This window comes from Panthera tigris, chromosome B1, assembly GCF_018350195.1.
Source record: "Panthera tigris isolate Pti1 chromosome B1, P.tigris_Pti1_mat1.1, whole genome shotgun sequence".
Lineage (NCBI taxonomy): Eukaryota > Metazoa > Chordata > Mammalia > Carnivora > Felidae > Panthera > Panthera tigris.
The window spans coordinates 110,512,829-110,536,105 of record NC_056663.1 but is presented as its reverse complement, the minus strand read 5'-3'; the positions used below and the strand labels follow the sequence as shown (position 1 = coordinate 110,536,105).

At 34.7% G+C, this 23,277-nt stretch overlaps 1 protein-coding gene across 1 annotated transcript in view; it reads left to right on the top strand.

The window, feature by feature from the left end:
• AP1AR (adaptor related protein complex 1 associated regulatory protein) overlaps positions 1 to 23,277 on the top strand; it is a 40,400-nt gene that overhangs the window by 14,368 nt on the left and 2,755 nt on the right. The window contains exons 2-9 of the mRNA XM_007098245.3: positions 9,150 to 9,198; positions 10,997 to 11,023; positions 13,780 to 13,805; positions 16,451 to 16,547; positions 17,741 to 17,839; positions 20,109 to 20,167; positions 20,824 to 20,897; positions 22,144 to 22,272. Of these exons, the coding sequence (XP_007098307.1) occupies positions 9,150 to 9,198; positions 10,997 to 11,023; positions 13,780 to 13,805; positions 16,451 to 16,547; positions 17,741 to 17,839; positions 20,109 to 20,167; positions 20,824 to 20,897; positions 22,144 to 22,272 (560 nt within the window). The remainder of the gene's footprint in view (positions 1 to 9,149; positions 9,199 to 10,996; positions 11,024 to 13,779; positions 13,806 to 16,450; positions 16,548 to 17,740; positions 17,840 to 20,108; positions 20,168 to 20,823; positions 20,898 to 22,143; positions 22,273 to 23,277) is intronic.

The following is a 23,277-nucleotide window of genomic DNA, read 5'->3' as shown; positions in this document are numbered from 1 at the left end:
TCCAACTTTAATTGCAAACATTATTCATGCATGCACTTATTCTCTATGCATTTATCTCCACTCATTTCTCTAGTAATCACATGGTTCCTGGAAATTGCAGGAGCACCTTCTTATATGGGTCTAAGTTTACTCCTCCCACTTGAAAGAAAGAGTGATGTTTTTATTCCTCTGTTGTCACTCTGAATACAGTAAACATTGATTGATTAATTCTTTGCTTTAGGGTATTGATTCTTACCTGGAATATTTATTCAAAATATCCATTTTCGTACATGTGGCTCTGGTTCATTCATTCAGGCTCCTGTGTAGTGGTGTGTCATTGTATCAGTAGGCTATTATTAATTTATCCATTCTCCTGTTGGTGAGCATTTAGATTATTTTGAGGTTTATTTGGTATTACAAACCACTTCAGTTAACATTCTTACAAATGACTCTTTGTACATGTGTATAAGAGATTCTTTAGGTACATATACCTAGGAATGGAATGGGTGATAGCTCATGCACATCTTCAGATTTATTACAGAATGTCAGACTTTTCAAAGTAATTTTACCAGGTTATACTTGTACCAACAGTAGATTTTCATTGTTCCACTTCCTAACATTTGGTATTGTCAGATATTTTTCCCAATGTATTAATGTGAAATGCTGTCTAATATTTATACTAAGACTTTATTGTATTCCTGTATTCCAGAAACAGATAATGCATGTTTTAAAAATTACTTTCTGGAGCACCTGGATGACTCAGTTGGTTAAGTGTCTGACTCTTGGTTTCAGCTTAGGCCATGATCTCATGGTTCATGAGATCAAGCCTCATGTCAGGCTCTTTGCTGACAGTGCAGAGTCTACTTGGGATTCTCTCTCTCCCTCTCTTTCTGCCCCTCCCCCACTCATTCTCTCTCTCTCTCTCTCTCTCTCTCAAAATAAACAAATATACATTTTTTAAAAATTACTTTCCATGTTAGCAATGAAAAGTATAAGAAATTAGAAATAAATCAATAATAGATGTGTAAGAACAAAACATTTAAAAACAAAAGTCTGAAATAAATGAAGGATAGTGCCATGTTTATGGATAGAAAGATATGAATTGAATGCAGTTCCACCAGTTGCACTGAACTTCACAAGCTGATTCCAATAATTTTTATGAAAGCACAAGAAACCAAATCTGGCCAACAAATTTTGAGGAAGCTGACTTGCCTTATGTTCTAATAATCAAAACCCTGCTATACTGGTATAAGGCTAGACAAATATCTAGATGAGTAGAACAGAATATAATATCCAGCTCTGTAAATCAAAGACAGAGCTCAGTAATCTCCACTTTTTTTTTTTAATTTTTTTAACGTTTATTTATTTTTTTGAGACAGAGAGAGACAGAGCATGAACAGGGGAGGGTCAGAGAGAGAGGGAGACACAGAATCTGAAACAGGCTCCAGGCTCTGAGCTGTCAGCACAGAGCCTGACGCGGGGCACGAACTCACGGACCATGAGGTCATGACCTGAGCCGAAATCGGATGCTCAACCGACTGAGCCACCCAGGTGCCCCAATAATCTCCACTTTTTAACAAGGTGATTGTTACATGCCAAAGTAGAGAATGACAGATTTACTAAAACAGAGCTGTTAGCATTAAATATGTATTATTAGACATGTTTTTATGTATTGCGTCTAGATCATAGACACATACTTTTTTCTCTTTCTTATTTCAGCTATCAGAGGTGTACATCAGTTTCCTGTCAGTAATAATAACTTATTAATTGATTGTTGCCCTAGGGTGGGGAATGGATGCCTTCCTAGATTTACTGTTGCCATTTTTGCATGTTGGTTTCTCTGATAACCTCCAACGTTCACTACTTTGAGAATCTCTGGTCTTACGAGCTTGGGAGTTTTCTCTTAGAGTTTTGTTATCATTATCAATGAAATGAATTTGAGATTCAAAACTTTAGTCAAATGTTACAAATATGAAAGCAGAGAATATGGTTTTTAGCTGCCTGTTTTTATTTTTAAGCAGTTATGTTTGCATAATGAAAAATCTTAAATTGTTCTGATTTACTTAAAAAAATTTTAGTGAAATTTAGGGAACTTTGTACATGACCCACTTATATACTAACAATAGGTCTATAAAAGTAGGATGGCTCTTCTTTATTTTTAGATTCTTAAGAAGTTAATGAAAGTGACCACATTTTCTTTTCATTTTAAATGTCGGATTTAAATGTCTTTTAATTTTAAATAACCCCTAATATTTAGTGAACTTTTTATGAATAATAAAACAAATGCTTTATGAATAATACAAACATTTGTTTCTTCTAAAAGTGTACTAAAAGCCTATATGGCAAAGCAGCATTACATATAAAATCAGCATACTTGTAGATTCTAAGCCATACACAGAGTATTGGAATATGCACATCAGTGTTTTCAACTGCAGGACTGTAATCAGTTTAACTTGGAAGGAAGAGGAATTGAGGAAGATCTAAAAGATATTTATCTATGTTTGATCATGAATATATGTTGAAAGAGCTTAGTTATTGGAGTTAGATCATTTTATTTTGTTGTTGTTGTTTGGTATTCAGTCTTCAAAATCCAGTGTCTATTTGAAATATTCAGACTGAGTTCTCACTTCAGACTAGCCACATGTTAAGTGCTTGATAGCCACACGTAGGCTAGTGGCTATCGTGTTGAACAGTGCCTGTCTCTAAGATTACAGTACTTCATAGGATTATTGTGGAAAGGAAATGTATATAAAAATACATATAAAAACTAAGTTCATAAAAAAACAACAACAAAGTCCATACATGCATAATAATACCTGGCCCATTATAGACAATAAATGTCTCTCTTTGCTCTCCATTACGGTAATAGCTTGTTATACTCTGTTTTTTTGTAACATTATGCATACTAGGAATTTTCAAGTCAATATTTTTTTTTTCAAAATGAAGAAAGCAAAAAGTTATTTCTTTAAGCCAAGTGATAGTAATCAAGAGCCAGGCCTTTGTGGGACGTTTGGGTGGCTCAGTTGGTTAAGCATCCAACTCTTGATTTTGGCTCAGGTCATGATATCATAGTTCATGAGTTCAAGCCTCACATCAGGCTCTGCACCATCAGTGTGGAGCCTGCTTGGGATTCTGTCTCCTCTCTGTGCCCCTCCCCCACTTGCTCTCTGTGTCTTTCTCAAAAATAAATAAAAATAAATTTAAAAAAAAAGAGCCAGGCCTTTGCAATAGACATTGCTACTTTCAATCATTTTGTTTCTTATTTTTCTTTCTAAGATTTAACTTTCATCTAAGGTTGTTGGAAATGTAGTTTAATTGGTTGGTATCAAATTTCTGGTTTTAGACTCATCCTATTTCTTTGTATCTCATTTTCCACTGTTCTTTTTTAATGGTGCCTCTTACATACAACTAGAACTTCATTCTTGAAGAAAATATTCTCAACTAGGACCTATGTACTGTAATGAAATATTCCTGCACAGGACTTGGGAGACCTGAAGGTGACAAGTCCTGTGATTTTTCTGTGGCTAGTTTTGTTTTTCCATTAGCACATAGTAATTTTTTTTTTAAGTTTATTTTGAGCGAGAGAGACGTGGGAGGGGCAGAGAGGAGAGAGAGAGGGAGAGAGAGAATCCCAAGCAGGCTCCGCACCATCAGTGCAGAGCCCAAAGTGGGGCTCCAACTCACTGTGAGATCACGACCTGAGCTAAAACCAACAGCCAGACACTTAGCTGACTGAGCCATCCAGCAGCCCCTAACACCTAGTAATTTTGTTTGAACAGTCACATCAGTGATTTCCCTTTGTCCCAGGCTCTTGCCCTCAGCTTTATTGGGTCAAATATAGAAAAATGGAAGGCGTATTTGGTAATTAAAAATGTAAAATATAACTGTCCAGAAAATGTATAGTACTTGTAGCTTCAGTTAAGCACATTCTTTCACTATGAGTAAATAATAGGGTGGAGGTTCTTAGCATAAATTCAGAAAAAGTTATACAATTCAAATAACCCATCACCATGGAGCACTACCTACCACTGGGTCCAGATAGCTCAGTTCCTTGAACCAGTGACTGTTCTGCAGATGGGCTTTGGATGAACTCTGCCAACATTTACTTCCCTGTTTTCTGCCCTTCCATTTCCTCCACTTTAACACATTCTTCTTTTAGATATTAACTACTTCTCTTTCCTTTACCCAGGAGATTCTTTTTCTTTAAGGTAATTTAGCTTGTCAAGGTAACAGATACATTGTGTGTTGCTTTTATAGTTTTAATTTTTGTTTTCTGTATTTCCAACTTTTTGAGAAATAGCTCATTCTTCCTTTTTCCCCAGGAATAAGCTATACTTCTATTTCTCCACAGTGATTGGTAGTAAACTCCTTAAACACAATAGGCTTGTGTATGTATTAGTAATAGCATGAAGCATATATATGGGAGGAAAAATCACTGGCATTGTATCTTTGTTCACAGCAAACCTTCCTTAGGATAGGAAAAGAAAACAAAGATTAATTTCCTGGGTTTGAAGCCAGAAAGAAAAGAATGGTGTTCTTAGTGATCTGGAATTGAGAAGTAGGCCCAGGGTTAATTATAGAAAAGGTATAAGGGGTTTGGGGACTGGTATTTATCTTAATGTGCTAGACTTGGAATTTGAATAGAGAATTCTCATCCAGACTCTTAACTATGTATGGATGTTAAGCGTAAGGCATCTAAAAACACCCGTCACCCCTTTTCTAGGTTGGTTTGAAACTTTATAATGAATTAGTCTGACAATACCTGAACCTACAGATCATCTTAGCATCAGTAAAAGTGAGGCAGACAAAAATAAAGTTCCTCATAATTTAGTTCAACAGCAAGTGCCATATTTGAAGAGTTCTTGCCTTAAAAAATTGCACTGAATTTAAATCAAATTATCAGTACACAGGAAATACAGAGGATAGAGGAAGCAAGCAGCACCAAGAGAAGAACAATCAGCCAAACCTAGAAATTGAGAAATTCTACAGGACAAATGACACAATTTCTCCAATACATGAGTGGCATGGGAAGAGGTGATGGTACAGCAAGGAGGGCTGTTACAGACTAAAAGAGGACTACAGAGGAAGTAGGGGGGTTGCAAGTTGGGGTGCGCCTGGGTGACTCAATTGGTTAGTGTCCAACTCTTGATTTCTGCTCAGGTCATGATCTCACAGCTCATGAGCCTGAACCCGGGCCGGGCTCCCGCACTGACAATACACAGCCTGCTTGGGAAAATGGTAACTTTTTTAAGTAGGGTAATGGGTACAAGGAGGTGTATATGTTCTCCTCCCTACTTTTGTGCATATTTGAAAATTGTCATGATAAAAGCTAAAAAAAAAAAAAAAAAAAAAAAAAGTGTGGGGGGGATGCCAAAGACAGAAATCTTTTTTTATAAATTCTTAACTATTGAGAATAAACTCCAGAACCCTTCCCATGGCCTACAAAGGGCTGTGGTCTGACCCTGGCTGTTTCTCAGACCTCATATATTTTTCTCCCCATTCCAGCCATTCATTCAGGTCCCCCACTTACGTAGAATATGCAAAGAACAATTTGCCTCAGAGCTTGTTTGTATTTGTCTTTCTTCTGCTTAGAATTCTTTTCCTCCAGTTATCTAGCTGGCTGGCTTTCTTGGGGGATCTTTGTTCCAATTTTGCTTTAACCGAAAGTCCTACCCTGACCACCCTACATAAAATAACCTCCCTCTCCTGGTCACTAGCTTTGCTTGCTCTGAAGTATTTACTTTTTCGTAGCATTTCCCACCATTTGCTTATTGTCATTCATTCCCAAGAATGTTAGCTGCAAGGTGGTAGGGTCTTTATCAGTTTTATTGACAGTTGTATTGCCAGCACTTTAGAACCATGCCAAGCACTTAGTTACATAATAAATATTTATGAAATAAAACAATAAACACTTGAGGTCACATTTAATAAAACAGGTATGATTTTCCTCTCTGCAATTGTTCTACTTACCTTTCACTTGTATTATCATCTTTTTTTTTTTTTAATGTTTATTTATTTAGTTTGGGAGAGAGACATAGAGCATGAGCAGGGGAGGGGCAGAGAGGGAGGGAGACACAGAATCTGAAGCAGGCTCCAGGCTCCGAGCTGTCAGCACAGAGCCCAACGCCGGGCTTGAACTCATGAACAGCAAGATCATGACCTGAGCTGAAGTCAGAGGCTTAACCGACTGAGCCACCCAGACCCTCTCACTTGTATTATCATCTTTACCTAGAAGTAGGTAGTAAAGGATTGTGAAGAACCTCACTCCTTATTCTAACACAACACTTCAAGGGGCGCCTGGGCGGCTCAGTCGGTTAAGCATCTGACTTTGGCTCGGGTCATGATCTCACGGTTTGTGGGTTCGAGCCCTGGGACAGGTTCTGTGCTGACAGCTCAGAGCCTGGAGCCTGCTTCAGATTCCATGTCTCCCTCTCTCTCTGTCCCTTCCCCACTTGCACTCTGTCTCTCTCTCTCTCTCTCCAAAATGAATAAACATTAAAATATTTTAAATAAATAAATAAAATAACACTTCAAGGTAGAAAATCAGGGCACTTTATTACAGGAAACCCTGAAAAAGTTATATTCCAGATGTATTAGACTTTTAGGCATCCAATAATATGTAAAGATTTTAATTTAAATTTCTTTCATGTACCACGTAAGTAATGGAGAGCTCTCTCAAATCTGAGATGCTACTTTCAAGCAGTCGGCTTTCTAATTACTTTAAAATGTGTATTACAATATTTCTCAACTTCCTTTTGGATAAATCCCAGGATAAAACTCTTCTAATAAAAAATGTTGCCCCTGAGTTTGCCAAATTGAGTATTTAATCTATTAGTATAATCTTGGCATTTATGATAGTAGGAATCAATATATGCCTTTTGTGAATAAAAACATTTAAGTTTTCTTTTTAAAAACAGATTAGATTGAGACCTTTAATCTAAGTTTTCTTTTTAAAAACAGATTAGATTGAGACCTTTAATCTAATTTAAGTTTTCTTTTTAAAAACAGATTAGATTGAGACCTTTAATCTAAGTTTTCTTTTTAAAAACAGATTAGATTGAGACCTTCAATCTAATCTGTTTTTAAAAAGAAAACTTAAATGTTTTTTCACTTGTTTTGCTTTTCTTTATACCTTTCATCTTAATTGTTGTGTTTTATTTTGGTTTTAGGGTGTGTTTTTTTTTTTTTCTATTAACTTGCTCTTTTGCCATTCTATCATATAGACTTATGTTTATTTATTAGTCAGGACTTTGACTGTGGGGACAGAAATCCAGATCAAACTATCTTAGGCAAAAGGTAGAATTTCTTATAAGGATACTAGATTTATCAAGTACTAGCAAAACCATGGGCAGAGCAGGGATGCCCCTGATCCTTAGGGATGACTTCAACACTGTCAGAACATTCTTTTGATTGGTTTCATTCCTCTTTGAAGATTTTCAGAAGCATAACTCCTAGCATCTCCCTAGAGCTCTCAGGAAGATATTATATCTCTCTGCTCAGTTTCCATATGACCCTGAACCAATCACATGAGTCTGGGGTTTGACTGTGGTCTAGTTTGGTCAGAAAATCAGGGAGTTAGAGTCATGCAAAAGCACGATCATCCTCACTAAAGTTAAATGTGGACAGAAAGCACAGAAAAGTGAGACATTTACAACAGTCAGCACCTTGGGCTTCTCCTAAAGTTAGGGGTGTATCTGTATATAATTGGAATAAAACACAGTGTTCTGCTATCTAATACAAGCATAGTACAATTACTTCCCTTGGTTTGGACAGTATACCACTTAGCTTTAGGTTTTGCTTCAGCAATGAAGTCACATTGATAGTCTATAATGAGATACTTAGTATTACTGAACTTTACTTTATTATTCAGTTACACCATCGTAGTAAGCCTGGAAGGAGAAGTAGATTAATCAGAGATAGATTCTTCATTCAGGGAAGAGAGTGATGGTTGCAGGGAGAGAGCATACAGTACTTGAAGTACATATCCTAATACCAGAACACAGCGCTATTCAAAGGCTCAACTCATTTCTGTTTTTGTTTGAGAAATGGGGAAAATAGAAGAATGGGGACACTACATGCTTAGAGAATTAAGGGTATTTTGTTTGTTCTGGGTATGTTCCATAAATTATTAGATATGTAAAATGACAATTCCAAGTCCTCTGTTTTTTATTAATTATCTCTTAATGGGCAATAAAACTGCTTTGCATCTGTTAGCAAATAAAGATTGTACTAAGGAAAATGGGACCTATGATTTCACTGTTTTTTATTCTTTATAATAATAAAAATTTTATGATAATATAGCATTCATTCCCTTTCACTAAACCTGTCTCCCTTTCACACATACATAAACACATAATACAAAGCATTCTGACCTATCCTAACCCCAGGATTCTTCTCATCTTTTAAAGGATCCTTTCTGTCCAAGGATCCATTTAAAACCCTCAGTGTGACTTTTGGTCTCTGTGGGGGCATGAAGTCCACTCCTCCATTAATTTAAGCAGCTATAACACGAACCACATTAGAAGTGAAAGTCTTATAATCTCCTGGCACTTCCAGTAGTAAAGAAGTTTGGGTGCCTCTGCCCTATACCAACTTTCATACTATAATAGAGGACAGAAACATAGTTAATAGAGTGTGGACATGTTCTTGGAGCAGATATAACAAAGGAGTTTCTTGTTTGATAACCTGTAAATTTCACTAATAGGAGCAGAAGAGAATGATTAAAATTTATATGGGCATGGAAAGAATAAAAAGTGCCTAACTTTGTATAAACATGGATTCCATAATCCAGAGACAACCACTCTTAGCATATTGGCATATATCTTTCCAGATTTATGTTGTTTTGCATATGTTTTCGAAAATTGGAGACATACTCTTATACATTATTTAACACATCAGTATTTTAACATACTTTCCTTGATACAATAACAATAATGAGATGAGTTTTAAAATTTAATTGTATTCTATGTAGTAAATACAATAAATTAATTTGTTATTACAGGTTGAGTAAATATTGGTGTCGGTAGAAAAATGTTGGTTGAACACTTTTAAACTTATAACTAAGTTTGAAAATCTGGGAAATGTTTTTATAGAAATGTGTTTATGCCACTACATTGGCTCCATTTTAGTATTAATTGTGATTTTGAAAGTTTTTCTGCTTTTCTTCCCAGATCCAAGTATTTTAGAACATGCTCAAGAGGTGAGCACTTAACTATAGAGGTAAGTAAGTCTTGAATCTGATTGGATAAAAGTCCCTTCAGGAAGGCAGAAGGGACATTTTTCTTTTCATTAAGGGCCCTAGATTTAGTATGGACTTGTTATATTTCAATATTATTGATGCCAATGAAAAGGAAAAGAATTGGTGTGGGGAGGGGAGGGGTGAATAGGGAGAAGTTTGCAGAAGATTATGGTCCTGTTCTTCTAATAGAACTGCTATTTCTACTAAGAAGTGGTGTTTTTGGTTTTTGTCTTTTTTTTTCACAGTGCACAATTCAAAGAGAGGGTACTCTTGTGCAGTTACAATGGCTCAGTAGACAGTGATTCTAGACATAGATGGTTGGCCTGCCCCAGTAAAGAAGTACAGCAGGATCAAAGCAGAAAGCTGACTTTAAGCAACTCCACAGGATGAATCACTGAGTTTCTTATTCTTTGTGTGTAAAATATAATAATAGAATCTATTCAGTCCCTGCTATGTCCCACCTACTCCACCATAGTTTATAAATGTCATCACACATAATTCTTAATGTAGTTCTGCTGAATGGGTGGCAGTCATCCCATTTTATGGATGAGAATGAGAGGCTTAGACAGGTGAAGAAGTTGGGCTTTGTTACAGCCCATAAATGGCAGAACCTAAATCCAGTCCAAAACTGCCTGGCTTCAAAGGTTGAACACTGTACTTCACTGCCTTCTATATTAAATAAGGAAGCAAGTAAACCAGAAATTAGTTTTTTAAAAAAATTACAAACCAAAAAACAAACAAAAAGTTCAAGATAATAATTTTAAACAATTTTAAGTGACTTCTTTAAAAAAATTTTTTTTGAAAAAAAATGTTTTTTTGAACGCTTATTATTGAGAGACAGAGAGAAACAGAGCATGAGCATGGAAGGGGCAGAGAGAGGAGAAGACACAGAATCCAAAGCGGCCTCCAGGCTCTGAGCTGTTAGCACAGAGTGGGGCTCAAACTCACAAACCGCGAGATCATGACCTAAGCCGAAGTCGGACACTTAACCGACTGAGCCATCCAGGTGCCCCAAGTCACTTCTTTAAACTCTTGTCATTCTAAACCTTTTAAATGCATTGTTTTCTTGATTTTAATCATGTTAATATTTAATAATAAATAATGTTAACAATAAAACTTTTTTCTCTTGGTGGTTATCAAATTATTTATATTTTAAATACAAATATTTTAGTAATACAATTTAGTAGTAATGACTTTCATTTAGTCATTGGATATAATACTGTTCATCACATCATCAACAAATTGTTTACTTTCCTGTCTGTAGAAAGACAGACACTATATTTGAGAGCAGTGACTACCATTTGGTAGATTTTCAGTAAACAGTTAATGAATAGATGAATAAATATAAACGTTATAAGATAAATTCTTATTTGGGTATCTTTTAAGGCCCTGTTTCTTGAGTAAATTCTCCTTCTTATAACATTAAATTTTTTTTGAATTCAAGTGGAAAATTCTGGTAGTAGGGGTTTAAAACACCCATATGAAATAATTCAGGTGAAATAGTTTATAAGTTTTAAAAGTTTCTGATTTATGAAGAAAACTGCTATAATTCTCCTTTTTCTTTTTCATATAAATCATAAATAATAGTATATACTTATCTTGGCTATCTTATAGGACTGTTGAATATATCAAATGAACTAGTGTATAAAGGGACACATGACTCAAATATCTTAAAAGTATAAAGGTATATTATTTTTGAAGTGAAAAAGTGACAATTTTTTATGAGGTATGTACCTTAGAAAAATATCCCCTCTAACACTTGCTTTCTTGTTCTTTCAGTTTGAGAATCTAGTAGAAAGTGATGAAGTAAGTATTTCCACAGTAGTGCAAAACCCATATTTGTTCTCATGAATCATTGCATTACTCCTAGGTTTTATTTAAAAAATTTTTATTTTATTGTCTTTCAGGATTATTATTTTTTTGGTTTTTATTTTTACTTCTTAGTCCCTAATTATGTCCTTTTACCAATTTATATTAGCATATCATTCAGAATTTTCTCATGTATAACATATATAATACTATATATATGGTATATTACATATAGTTTTATATGTTCATTTCATGTATTTTATATATATAAATATATATCATATTTTAAAGCATGCTATAGAATTCAAGGAACTTTAAAAAGGATATTTCTAACCTCTTGCCATTAGGTAGGTAAAATTCTTCAACAACCCAAGGTAGATCCATTCTTTAACCATAGTTTTTATAGATTTCTGAGGGTAGAATTTATACATGCCCATTCTATAATCACTTTCTGACTTTAGCCATTGTCTTTTTTATCAGTTATTTTCTTTTGTTGACTTTTTGCATTTCATCTCATCTAAAACTTAAATTTAAGATGCATTCGAAGTACAGAAGTGTGAAAATATGAAAAAAGTACAGTGTAGAATTAATGAACTGTGGTGTATACTTCTTATGCGCTGGTTATAGTTAGAAGAGCTTTAGATCGTGAGCTAAATTTCAGTTTCACTAAACTAATTATATGAGTTTGTGCAAGTTACTAAACCAACCTTGGGCAAACTTTATACAACTCTAAAATGAGTTCTACTATAAGAACACTGAGAGCTCTGACCTTTTATCACTTTTTGTTGCTAAGGAAAAAGGAAAATGTATCAAACTAAATTTAAATTATCCTTTAGCCCAACATTTCCCAGTGTGTATGGAATACTAGTTTCAGAATGTAAATTAACATGGTAAAGGTTCTGAGAAGAACTGTTAAGAGAACTGTTAAGAAAATTATTTAAACCTATTCAACTCAGCATTTCCCAAATTAATTTGGGTATGATTCCTTTTTTCAGATAATAATACATATTTATTATCCTCTGATAGAACACATTTGGGAAACTAGCATAGCCTTTGTTTCCCAGTAAAATTTCTCCCAAATACATTTATGTTTCATAGAACCTAGTTTCTTTCCCATTTTAAGTCATTTTAATTCTATGTTATTTTTTAAAATAAGTGTAAGCAAACACTTTACATAATATTTTTAAAGTTTCTAAACTCTAGAAGTGCTAAATGTAAGAGTCCTTTCAACCTTTATTGCATCATACTGCTTTTCAAAAGAATGTGGTTCCATGTGTTTTCCTAAGATGCTTTTTGTTTGGTTGAGTTTTTGTTTGCTTTTGTTTTTCCTAACCGGTCTTTTCCCCTTCTGTGTCATGTTTTGTGTTTGGTTTAGTTGAACATCACCCTGTTTTGTGGTGCTGTTTCTTATCAGCACCTGTTTCTTGCTGTTATTTGGCCATATATGTTAACTATCACATGTGAATAGCTTAAGTGTGTAAGAAAGATGCATAAATTCAAATCAGTTTTGTAAGTAGTTCTGGTTTACTTTGGAGGAAAAAAAAACTGTAGGTAATTTCATAACCGTGTGAGGAAAAAAACAAAAACAATTCATTCTCATCATTTGTGGTAGTTATGTCCTATAAAGTTGCCGAAAATGCTGAATTATTGAATACCAACTGGAAATTACTCTTAGGAAAAATGGAGAGTTAGATTCCTGTAAGCTTCTAGCCACAACATTTTCATCACCCAATCAGTAAATTACCTTGTTTTAGATTTCTGTTTTACACCTTATTTTAATATATATTACTGATTCATTTACATTGAACTCATGGCCAACAGCATTGTAAGTCATGTCTGAACAGAAGCGTATCCAACACACACATTTTTTCCATAAGGCTTGCCACAGTCTTCATGTGACTAGGAATATTAGACAGCACTTCAGCACCATACAGTGAAATCACCAACAATACACAAACAGGCAAAAAACATGGCACTCAGTAGACTGTAAAGAGGACAGTAGGAGAACTGAAACAAGAAGGCAGAGCATCGCTATGTTCTACCTCAACTGGGAAGGTGCATATCGAGCAACTCGAAGTTTTTTGCTGCTCTGTGAAAGTCTGTTCATGATGACAAAAGTGCAGGGGTTATTAGTTTTTTTGTTAAAATACATTTAGCCTTATAGGTAAATTTGCAAATATGGAATCTACAAAGTATGAAGATCAACTGTAAATGAAGAGGGCATAGAAAGTATATTGTCTAGTACCATCCTGACCCCAGAAGTTCATTTGGTATAGAATATATATTTGTTAGAAAAAGTTAAGTGGGGCGCCTGGGTGGCTCAGTCGGTTGGGCATCCGACTTCGGCTCAGGTCATGATCTCACTGTCCATGAGTTCGAGCCCCGTGTCGGGCTTTGTGCTGACAGCTCAGAGCCTGGAGCCTGTTTCGGATTCTGTGTCTCCCTCTCTCTCTGACCCTCCCCCGTTCATGCTGTCTCTCCCTGTCTCAAAAATAAATAAACGTTAAAAAAAAAAAAAAAGTTAAGAAATGTCCAATAATTAGTTAATATAAATTAAGCTAAATATTTAATTTTGCTTTTGAGAAATAGTAAAATTTTAAAGCTTTTTGTTTAAAACACTCTCAATAATAAAATTTGTTTACATGATAAAAATAGGTAAGCAGAAAATATTTTGATTAAATAAAAAATTTGTTGAATTGCCTCGCATAGAATTCACCTAGTGAAATTTCTTTAATTGTTTAATTTTTATACAGGGGGAAAGTCCAGGAAGCAGTCATAGGTAAGTAAAGCTTTTTTTTTTTTTTTTTTTAATATAATGTCTGTGTGAACCATAAGAAGCTCCCTAAGAAGCGAGGCTCTGTCATTTGCTTGCTTTGAGGGATTGAACAGTTTACATTTTAGGACCTTAGTTTTCTCTTTCTGTAAGATTGAGACAAATAATAATGTCTCAAACTGTTGTTTTGAACATTAAGGAATTGAATGTACATGATTGCCTAGTGCTCTCCTATTGAACCTAAGTCGTGTATATTGTAGTTTTTAATAAACTATTTAATATTAATAATTACATTTCCTTGAATTTTTAAAATGTGATCGCCCTTTTTCTTCCTCATGACATTCTAAAGTTTGTTTTACTAATAAGGTTAACTAGAACCTTGATACTTCAATTTGTTTAAACAGCCTCTTTAGATTCTTCCTGAGCTACTTGAAAAAGAACCATCTGTCTTTAACTCAAGAGTTCTTCATATCAAGAGAATATTTTCATATACTGTTTCATATTTTGAATGAATGTTCTTCATCTTTTTTAGTTTAGCAAATATTAGGCAACTATCATGTGGCACTATACCAGGCACTGGGATTAAAAAAATCAAACATGGTTCTCTCCATTAGAAGAAAGAATATCCTGGTCGAGGAGGTAGTTTGTGTAGATGACTAATTTCAACATAAGATGGGGAAAGAGATTAATTAGCAGTTATAAAACACACAGGGGAAATGCAGGAGAGACCCTTTGCCTAAAATGTGTGAGAAGAGGTGTGTTGTGGTAGACTTCTTTAAGATGACACTTAGGTCAATCCTGGGAGTGTTGGCTAGTGATAACTATCCAGAGGAGGAGAGCATTCCAGACAGAAGAAATTGCACAAACAAAGGGGTTGACAGGAAAGAGTTACAAGAGAATTTTGTGGAGGGATGGATATGTTTGTATCTTCCTTTGTGTTGAAGTTATATGAGTGTATACAGTTGTCAAAACTCTTAAGTGAAATAACACCTGAAATTTGTATTTTATGTGAGACCTCAAAAAGAAAACTTAAAAAAAAAAAAAAAAAAAAAAGCCCCAGGCAGAAGTTAGGGCTAGAGGAACAGAAGTAGGAGACATTACCTTATACTGATGGTTAAAACCGTGATCATTATCAAGATCACCAACCCGAGATTGGGACCAGGAGGAAGTGGGTTGGTTGGAGTGTGTGGAAAGAGAGCAACGGTCTGAGAACTGAATAGGCAAACACTAGAAGAGGATTCTGAAGACAACCAAGACTCAGTGGGCAAAAACAATTAAAAGAACATGGTGGACATAATCTGTCTTTATCTCATTTCCCTCGTGTGTATCATCTCTGTCTCTACCTGCTAATGTTGATGTGAGGATTGAAATTAATTAATATACATAAAGCACATTGAAGAGAACCTGATACAAATTAAGTGCTGGATGTGCTATCAGTGTACATTTAGTTTCATGAATTTTGGCTGAAATGGGAAGGAGAGGGAGCAGTAACTAGAAATAAATATAGGTAAAATGAAGATTTTTCCATCTTCTTTTTTTTTTCTTCCTTCCCTCTTCCCTTCACATGGAAGAAAGGTAAAGACAGATAAAAAGTAGGGTGAAGCTGAAAGAGAGGTGCTAATTAATAGGCAATGTCCCAGGGAATGCCCTGGATTGGGGGAGGGAGGGTGGCATCCATGTCGAATGAATCAAGAGTAGAAGTATAGCAGATGACCTTGAACAAGTTAAGGAATGCCAGCTCTTCAGAGGATTGAGGGAAGAATAGAGAGGATAGACTTAAGTAAGAGGTGAGGTGGCAAGAAGTTGAAGGAATTGCTGGTTGATATCCTCATATCTCAGAGTGGGGTGAAGTTAACTTCTGAGAGAAAAGAGTTTAAATGCGGAACTTAAGGAGTACTTGAAGATTTGAAGTATAGCTTAAGATGTGAGAGGTAGTTGATCATGTCTAAGAAAAGGGTTATTGCTAGGGACTGAGAACCAGATAGGTGTTAGATTTTCTTTAGCAGCTCTCAGGAGAAAGGGCTAATCATGGAAGTGATCCAAGGTCAGAAAGTAAGCTGGGTGAATATGGTATTATGATAGGAATGCAAGAAGGTGTGTATGTTGGTAAGAAAGTACTTCAAATTTGCCATGGTGTCCACATTGGTTGTATGTGAAGTATGGCCAGGTAATCAGCATAGGTTGACGAGGAGAAAAGGGAAGGATCAAGGGCCTATGGTGACCAGACTGACTGGCCAGGATAAATCGGGAGGGTATTGGGTATGAGAGTTAAGAGTCCTAGAATGAATGGTAAGAGGGCTATCAAAGCATAGCTTTATGCTTTATGGTGAATATTTTGGGATATGGTCAGATGGCTGAAGCAGAGCCAAAGTGAAGGTAAATGGAGTCCACATATCTTAAAAGTGGTTGTAGTGCTAAAAAATAATCTGATAATATATCATCCTATTCAACATATATACCAAATTATAGCAAGTGTTAGAATGTATGCCTTTTTACTCTTAACAATTGAAATTATAGCATTAAATTGCTTTAATACATTTTGGACAGTAAAATTTTAGTATTTCTCTAGTTTATGAGTTTTTTATTTGGACTTGAACTCGTCAGAAGTATTTTTTCTTTTCTTTCTTTTTCTCCCTCATTTTTCTCTGTAGACCTCTTACTGAGGAAGAAATTGTTAACCTAAGAGAGAGGCATTATGATTCTATTGCTGAAAAACAGAAAGATCTTGATATGAAAATTCAAAAAGAGGTAAATAGTCTTTTATGTTGCTTAAGTATGTGTTCTCATAAAGCTTCAGTTTATAGTATGGAGAAAGTTGTCATTAATATAGGGCATATGAACAGTCACTGAACCTATATTTAGATATTATACAGATGAAAATTATTTAAAAGTAAGAGAAGAACAAAAAGTAAAAGAATAATGTTCCAGTCTATTATAGTTTCTTTTACTTTGATTTAATTGATCAGAAATCATATGCTGCCAAAAATGAAGATAATACATTCTTCTAAAAAATAACATCTTAATTCACAAGTAGAGACTCTGGCAAGATACATGTATTTTTGTGTTTAAAACCAACTTTTAAAAACTACTCTGTTTCACAATAAGTATTTTTTAAGTCTTTTTGTTTGTCTTGGATTTATTTATTCTTAGTAAGTGAACCATAAACTATAATCCTAAATGTTATATTTATTTTAATGTGTTGATGGAAATGGCCTATAATTATAGTTTTGCTAATCAGTAAGTGGAATTAGTCATATTCTGTTATACATTTAAGAACAGTTTGTTTAGTACCAATTACTGATTTCAACAGCATTAATTTAAGCTATGCAAATAGATGTTAATATTAGGCTAAAGAAAAAAATCATTGAAATTTGATTTTTAAATTTGGTTTGACATGCAATGAATTATCACTAAAGCAGTTTGGATGCTATTAGGAATAGCAAGAATTTAAATTTGAAACTAATTGCTGAATAGCTTGGTGGTAATAAAATTCAGGACACGTGCATCAATGAGACATGAACTTTGTGAAAGCTTACTTCACTTTGATAGATGGTGGTATGATTGGCCTTAGTTTAAAGACCTTGGACTCAGGAGAGCCAAAACCATTAAACTAGTCAGAGTGATAGGCATTGGAACAATTGTTGAGCATGAAGATCACTATATATTCTAAAGAAACAATTTTGTATTTCTGCAAATTAAATGCTACTACTTCATAATTCAGCTTCTAAAGAGTTCTATAATATCTTTGATATCATTTGAATTATTTTGTAAGAGGAGAAATTGAAATGAGAAATCACAAAAATTTCAATTCTGTTATGCTTTATAGAGGTCATTTATTTTTTTAATAATTTATTTTTAATTTTACAAACAAACATTTTATTTTTAGAGCAGTCAGACAGGTTCTGGTTTTTGTTAATCCTTATTGTTTTGTTCATGTACAGTTAGCCTTACAAGAAGAGAAGTTAAGACTAGAAGAAGAAGCTTTATACGCTGCACAGCGTGAAGCAGCCAGGGCAGCAAAGCAGCGAAAGCTCTTGGAGGTGAGGGGAAAAGACCCCAACATATGTCAGGGCTGCTCATCTCCTGATTTTCTCTGACAAATCTCAATTGAGACTTCTTCCACCCCCCAGAATCAAGGGCTTCTTGTTTAACAGCAAATGTATTTATGCATATATTCTTAGGAATTTTCATTTTTATTTTCTAGTTTATTTATTTTGAGAGAGAGAGCGCACAAGCAGGGGAGGGGCAGAGAGAGAGAGAGAGAGACAGAATCCCAAGCAGGCTCTGCGCTGTCAGCACAGAAGCCCCATGCAGGGCTTCATCCCACAAACCGTGAGGTCTTGACCTGAGCTGAAATCAACAGTCGGATGCTTAACCGACTGAGCCACCCAGGCACCCCCATTCGTAGGAATTTTAAAGGCAAATTAGTTCGTCTTTAACAACTAGGAATAGCATCAAATAATTTCTACAGCACTTTTTAGTTTGCTTTTGTGAGTATTTTTTAGACCAATCGTTGAACTGCTAGAATTTCTTCCACTTCTTTGAATCTGGTAAGCTAGACAGTTTGCCTCATCTTCAGATATTGTATATTTCTCATCTTTACTCTTGTGTCTTTGGGAGACTGGGAGTTTGAGTCTTGAGAAATCTTTGGCATATTATCAGAGAAGGCAACAGATTTATTATATCTCACCATGCTGTATGCTAATATGGCATTACTGTAATTGCCAGACCACTATTAATAACAGGCATTTACGGAGCCTGTTATGTCAGGAAGTGTTTTAATTAGTTTACATGTTTTACCTTGTTTAATACTGACAACAATCCTGGGAGATAGGTAGCATTTTCAGTCCTCATTTTATAGATGAGGAAACCAGGGACAGAGATGTTAAGTAACTTGCTTGAGATCCTGCAGTTAATAAATGGTAGAGCCGCAGTTCAAAGCACAGCAGTGCTTGGTCAGTTATCCTACTTAGCATCTTCCTCCATATTTTGCCTGTGTGAACTCTGTGCTGTAATATTAACTGAAGTAGTACAAAGATCATGTCACATAAGAATTATTGTAACAGAGAAACTGAAAAATCATGTGTCATATTGCCATGAATTTATATGCGACCAGTGCCCTTTCTCTCTTTCTTTGTCTCTATCTCTTTCTCTTCCCGCTCCCCTCCCGTTTTTATTAAATTGTTTCAGCAGATTAATTAGATTATGTGGGAAAATGGGGTTTTTTGGTTTTGTTTTTGTTTTTCAATATATTCTAACTTGTGAAAAAGGTTAAAAATTAACTCACCTACTAGGAAATAAAAATATTTTTCTGGCTATATTTTAGATAACTCTTCTTACTATAATAAAATCTCTACTGCTCACCTTTTAAAGACAAAAGCATTCCATATGCAGCATCTATTTGGGTTCTCTGAGTTTTCCAGAAACACATAATAGTCTGTACAACATACACTGGCACACAAACATACACACATATATGCAAATCAATTCAATTTTCACAATAGCATTATGAGTGTGTTAGGGCAGTATTACAGCCATCTGTAATTTACAGATAAACAGAAAGTAGAGACCATGCCAGGGATACACAGCTAATTAAGCATCAGAACCCTAACTCTTTTTTTCCTCCAAAGTTTATCTATTTTTGAGAGAGAGAGAGAGAGAGAGAGAGAGAGAGAGAATCCCAAGCAGGCTCCGCACTGTCAGTGCAAAGTCCAATGCAGAGCTCGATCTCACAAACCCTGACATCATGACCTGAGCCAAAATCAGGAGTCAGACGGTTAACTGAGCCGCCCAAGCACCACTTTTTTTTTTTTTTTAAAGTTTATCAAAGCCCTAACTCTTGACAGGTTTTCTAAATCCTTTGTTTTTATTATTTCTGAGTCAGCTCAGCCAGGTCTTCTAGATCTTTTGTTTTATTGCTATTTATTTCAGCCAAAATAGAACTTCATCCACTGTTTTAACTATTTTTTTCTTACCCCTCATCCTTCCAGTTATTATAAGTTCTTGGGTATAATAAGAATGTTGAGTACACCAATATATACCTGTTTTAAAAGTTATTTTTAATAACACTGTAAATATTCTGAGCCCTCAAGGATTATACAAGGATAGAGATTCCATCCATAAATAAGAGGATATAGAAATGAACAGTGATACATTTTTTTTAAAAAAAAACTTCAATGGAATAACTTTTTAAGTTTGTTTTTTTTTTTAGGAACTAGGAAAAAATTACCTTTTGGTGTTACATGAAAGATTTTTTTTTAAATATAACTTTACAACAGAGTGATTTTGTATTGCATTATGTTTCCAAAGCAAGAAAGGCAGAGAGTTGTGCAGCGATACCATCCTTCCAACAATGGAGAATGTCAAAGGTAAACAGTGAAACATAATACTTCCCTTTGTAGTAGAAAATGTTATTTACAAAGAGAACACGGTTCAGCTCTGGATGTTTGTATACATACTATGTTTATGTGTTCCCTAAAAAATAGAGACACTGCTTTGTAAAAAGACTGAGAGCATTTGTTTTCTTTACATTGGAAAGTGCTCATTTATTTAAATTAATTTCATTGTGTTTTTAAGAGTGGTCATATCTTCCATATAGAAAATAATGCAGTAACAGACCAAATGCCTTTGGATAAATTGCTTATGCCTTGCTAGTTTGTGTTTTCCTTAGCACCCCTCTTTTTCTTATAACAAAGTTTATGTATGATTGTTTTTTAGAACACACATTCCAAAGTTGTATTTTCCACTCATTCAAAGAACCTTGTTCGTGCTTCATTATTATAAATTATAAAAATGGGCTTATGACTAAACCTTGACTTCAGGATTAACCAAAATCTTACTATTTTCAATTTATTGCTAGCATTAAGAAAATTAGGACCTATTTTCATTAGGTAATTCTAATTGTATAGTAATTATAAATTTGTGTGGGATAGACCTTCAAACTAAAATGCCTTCATTAGCATAAGCATGCATTTTGTTGCATCTACTATGAATATATTAAAAAATTCTTTTACTTTTATTACAGTTCAGGACCAGAAGATGACTTTGAATCTTGTTTAAGAAATGTAAAGTCACAGTATGAAGTTTTTCGAAGTAGTAGTAAGTCTTTTAAAATATATGCATACATTTTAATTTTACTTAATGCCACAACAAACAGATAAATGGAGATCCTGACTCTCATTCTATAGAAGAACTTCTTGCCCTTTAAAATTGTATTTCCCAGATATATCAATTAACTAGTTCTGTATTATACATTTGTATCTTTCCTTTTCAAAAGGGAATTGGAGCAAAGAAAAATCTCAGGGTATTACTGTAGATCTGGATGGAGAGTCAAGCACATGTTTTTCTATTTCTACTCTGGTCCTACCTCTCCATCTCCCAGAAGAAGGGAAGATGGGAAGAAGTAGTTACAAAAGTATACTCATTTTAGTTATTACAAATTGATTAAAGACTAAATGTTTTAAACGTTAAAAAGATTAAGATTAAAATGTTTTTCTCTAAGTTTCAAAAGTTGGAACCCCAAAAGCAGTTCCTCTTGAAAACATGGACTGATTTTATTTGTTCATTTATTTTTTTGTCCCTCTTTATAATTGGCTATTAAAAATATTACCTAGAGTTTATTGTATTGGAAAAGTTTATATAATTCATTTATTTATTTATTTTAACGTTTACTTATTTTTTTTTAATTTTTTTTAATTTTTTTTTAAACGTTTATTTATTTTTGAGACAGAGAGAGACAGAGCATGAACAGGGGAGGGGCAGAGAGAGAGGGAGACACAGAATCTGAAACAGGCTCCAGGTTCTGAGCTGTCAGCACAGAGCCCGATGCGGGGCTCGAACTCACGGCCTGTGAGATCATGACCTGAGCCGAAGTCGGAAGCTTAACCGACCAAGCCACCCAGGCGCCCCTACGTTTATTTATTTTTGAGACAGAGAGAGACAGAGCATGAACGGGGGAGGGTCAGAGAGAGGGAGACAGAGAATCTGAAACAGGCTCCAGACTCTGAGCTGTCAGCACAGAGCCCGACACAGGGCTCAAACTCACGGACCGCGAGATCATGACCTGAGCTGAAGTCCGCCGCTCAACCGACTGAGCCACCCAGGCGCCCCTATATAATTCATTTAAATTTTCATGTTTATCACGCTACATGGTAAAAAAAATAAAAAGAAACAAAGGGGAAAAGCCTTATATTGTTCCCAATAGAAACTTAACCAATGTGATGATCTCAATAATTGTTTCTTATGATGTTAAAAGTAATAATACTTGGAGAAAGGTAATATTACAAAATAAATGGTTGTGATAAAAGAATATAAATGACCACATTATATTTAATGTATATTCTAGGACTCTCATCAGATGCCACAGTTCTGACACCAAATACAGAAAGCAGTTGTGATTTAATGACCAAAACTAAATCAACCAGTGGAAATGATGACAGCACTTCCCTAGATCTAGAGTGGGAAGATGAAGAAGGTATTTTATATTCACAATTATACCTGAAAATTTTAATCTGTGTTAATTTATAGAAATCTACTTGGTATTTTACTTTAAACTGAAATGAGTGCAAGACCATGAAAAATCAGTACAAAAATTTCTTAGTCTCTTACTATATTAGTGATTATCATCTGTTGATAAATGGTTTAGAAAGTTACTTAATTCTTAGTGTTTCTTGCGCTTTAGAAAATAAATGTTTATAGCAGCACTCTCAACAATAGCCAAATTATGGAAAGAGCCTAAATGTCCATCAACTGATGAGTGGATAAAGAAATTGTGGTTTATATACACAATGGAATACTACGTGGCAATGAGAAAAAATGAAATATGGCCTTTTGTAGCAACGTGGATGGAACTGGAGAGTGTGATGCTAAGTGAAATAAGCCATACAGAGAAAGACAGATACCATATGGTTTCACTTTTATGTGGATCCTGAGAAACGTAACAGAAACCCATGGGGGAGGGGAAGGAAAAAAAAAAAAAAAAAGGTTAGAGTGGGAGAGAGCCAAAGCATAAGAGACTGTTAAAAACTGAGAACAAACTGAGGGTTGATGGGGGGTGGGAGGGAGGGCAGGGTGGGTGATGGGTATTGAGGAGGGCACCTTTTGGGATGAGCACTGGGTGTTGTAAAAAAAAACTAAATAAAAATAAATAAAAGTTTGATTCATCTAAAAAAAAAAAAAAGAAAAGAAATGTTAATGAACCTATAGTACTTAATAAGAAGAATTACTGCCCCCTTGTGGTCTACGTAAAGCCAAAATTTTATTATCTTTTGGTTCATTATAAATGGTAGGGGTTTTTTTTGTGTAGTTCAAAAGCTGTAAGTAACATGGACATGGGTTTGAATTTTAGCTGGTATGTTTTCCTAGCTCTAGTACTTTCAGGAGATTTCTTAATCTCTTTACAGCTTCAGTTTGTTCATCATAAAAAGGGAATAATAAACCTATTTTAAAGGATGACTATTCACCATTGTATACACAGTGT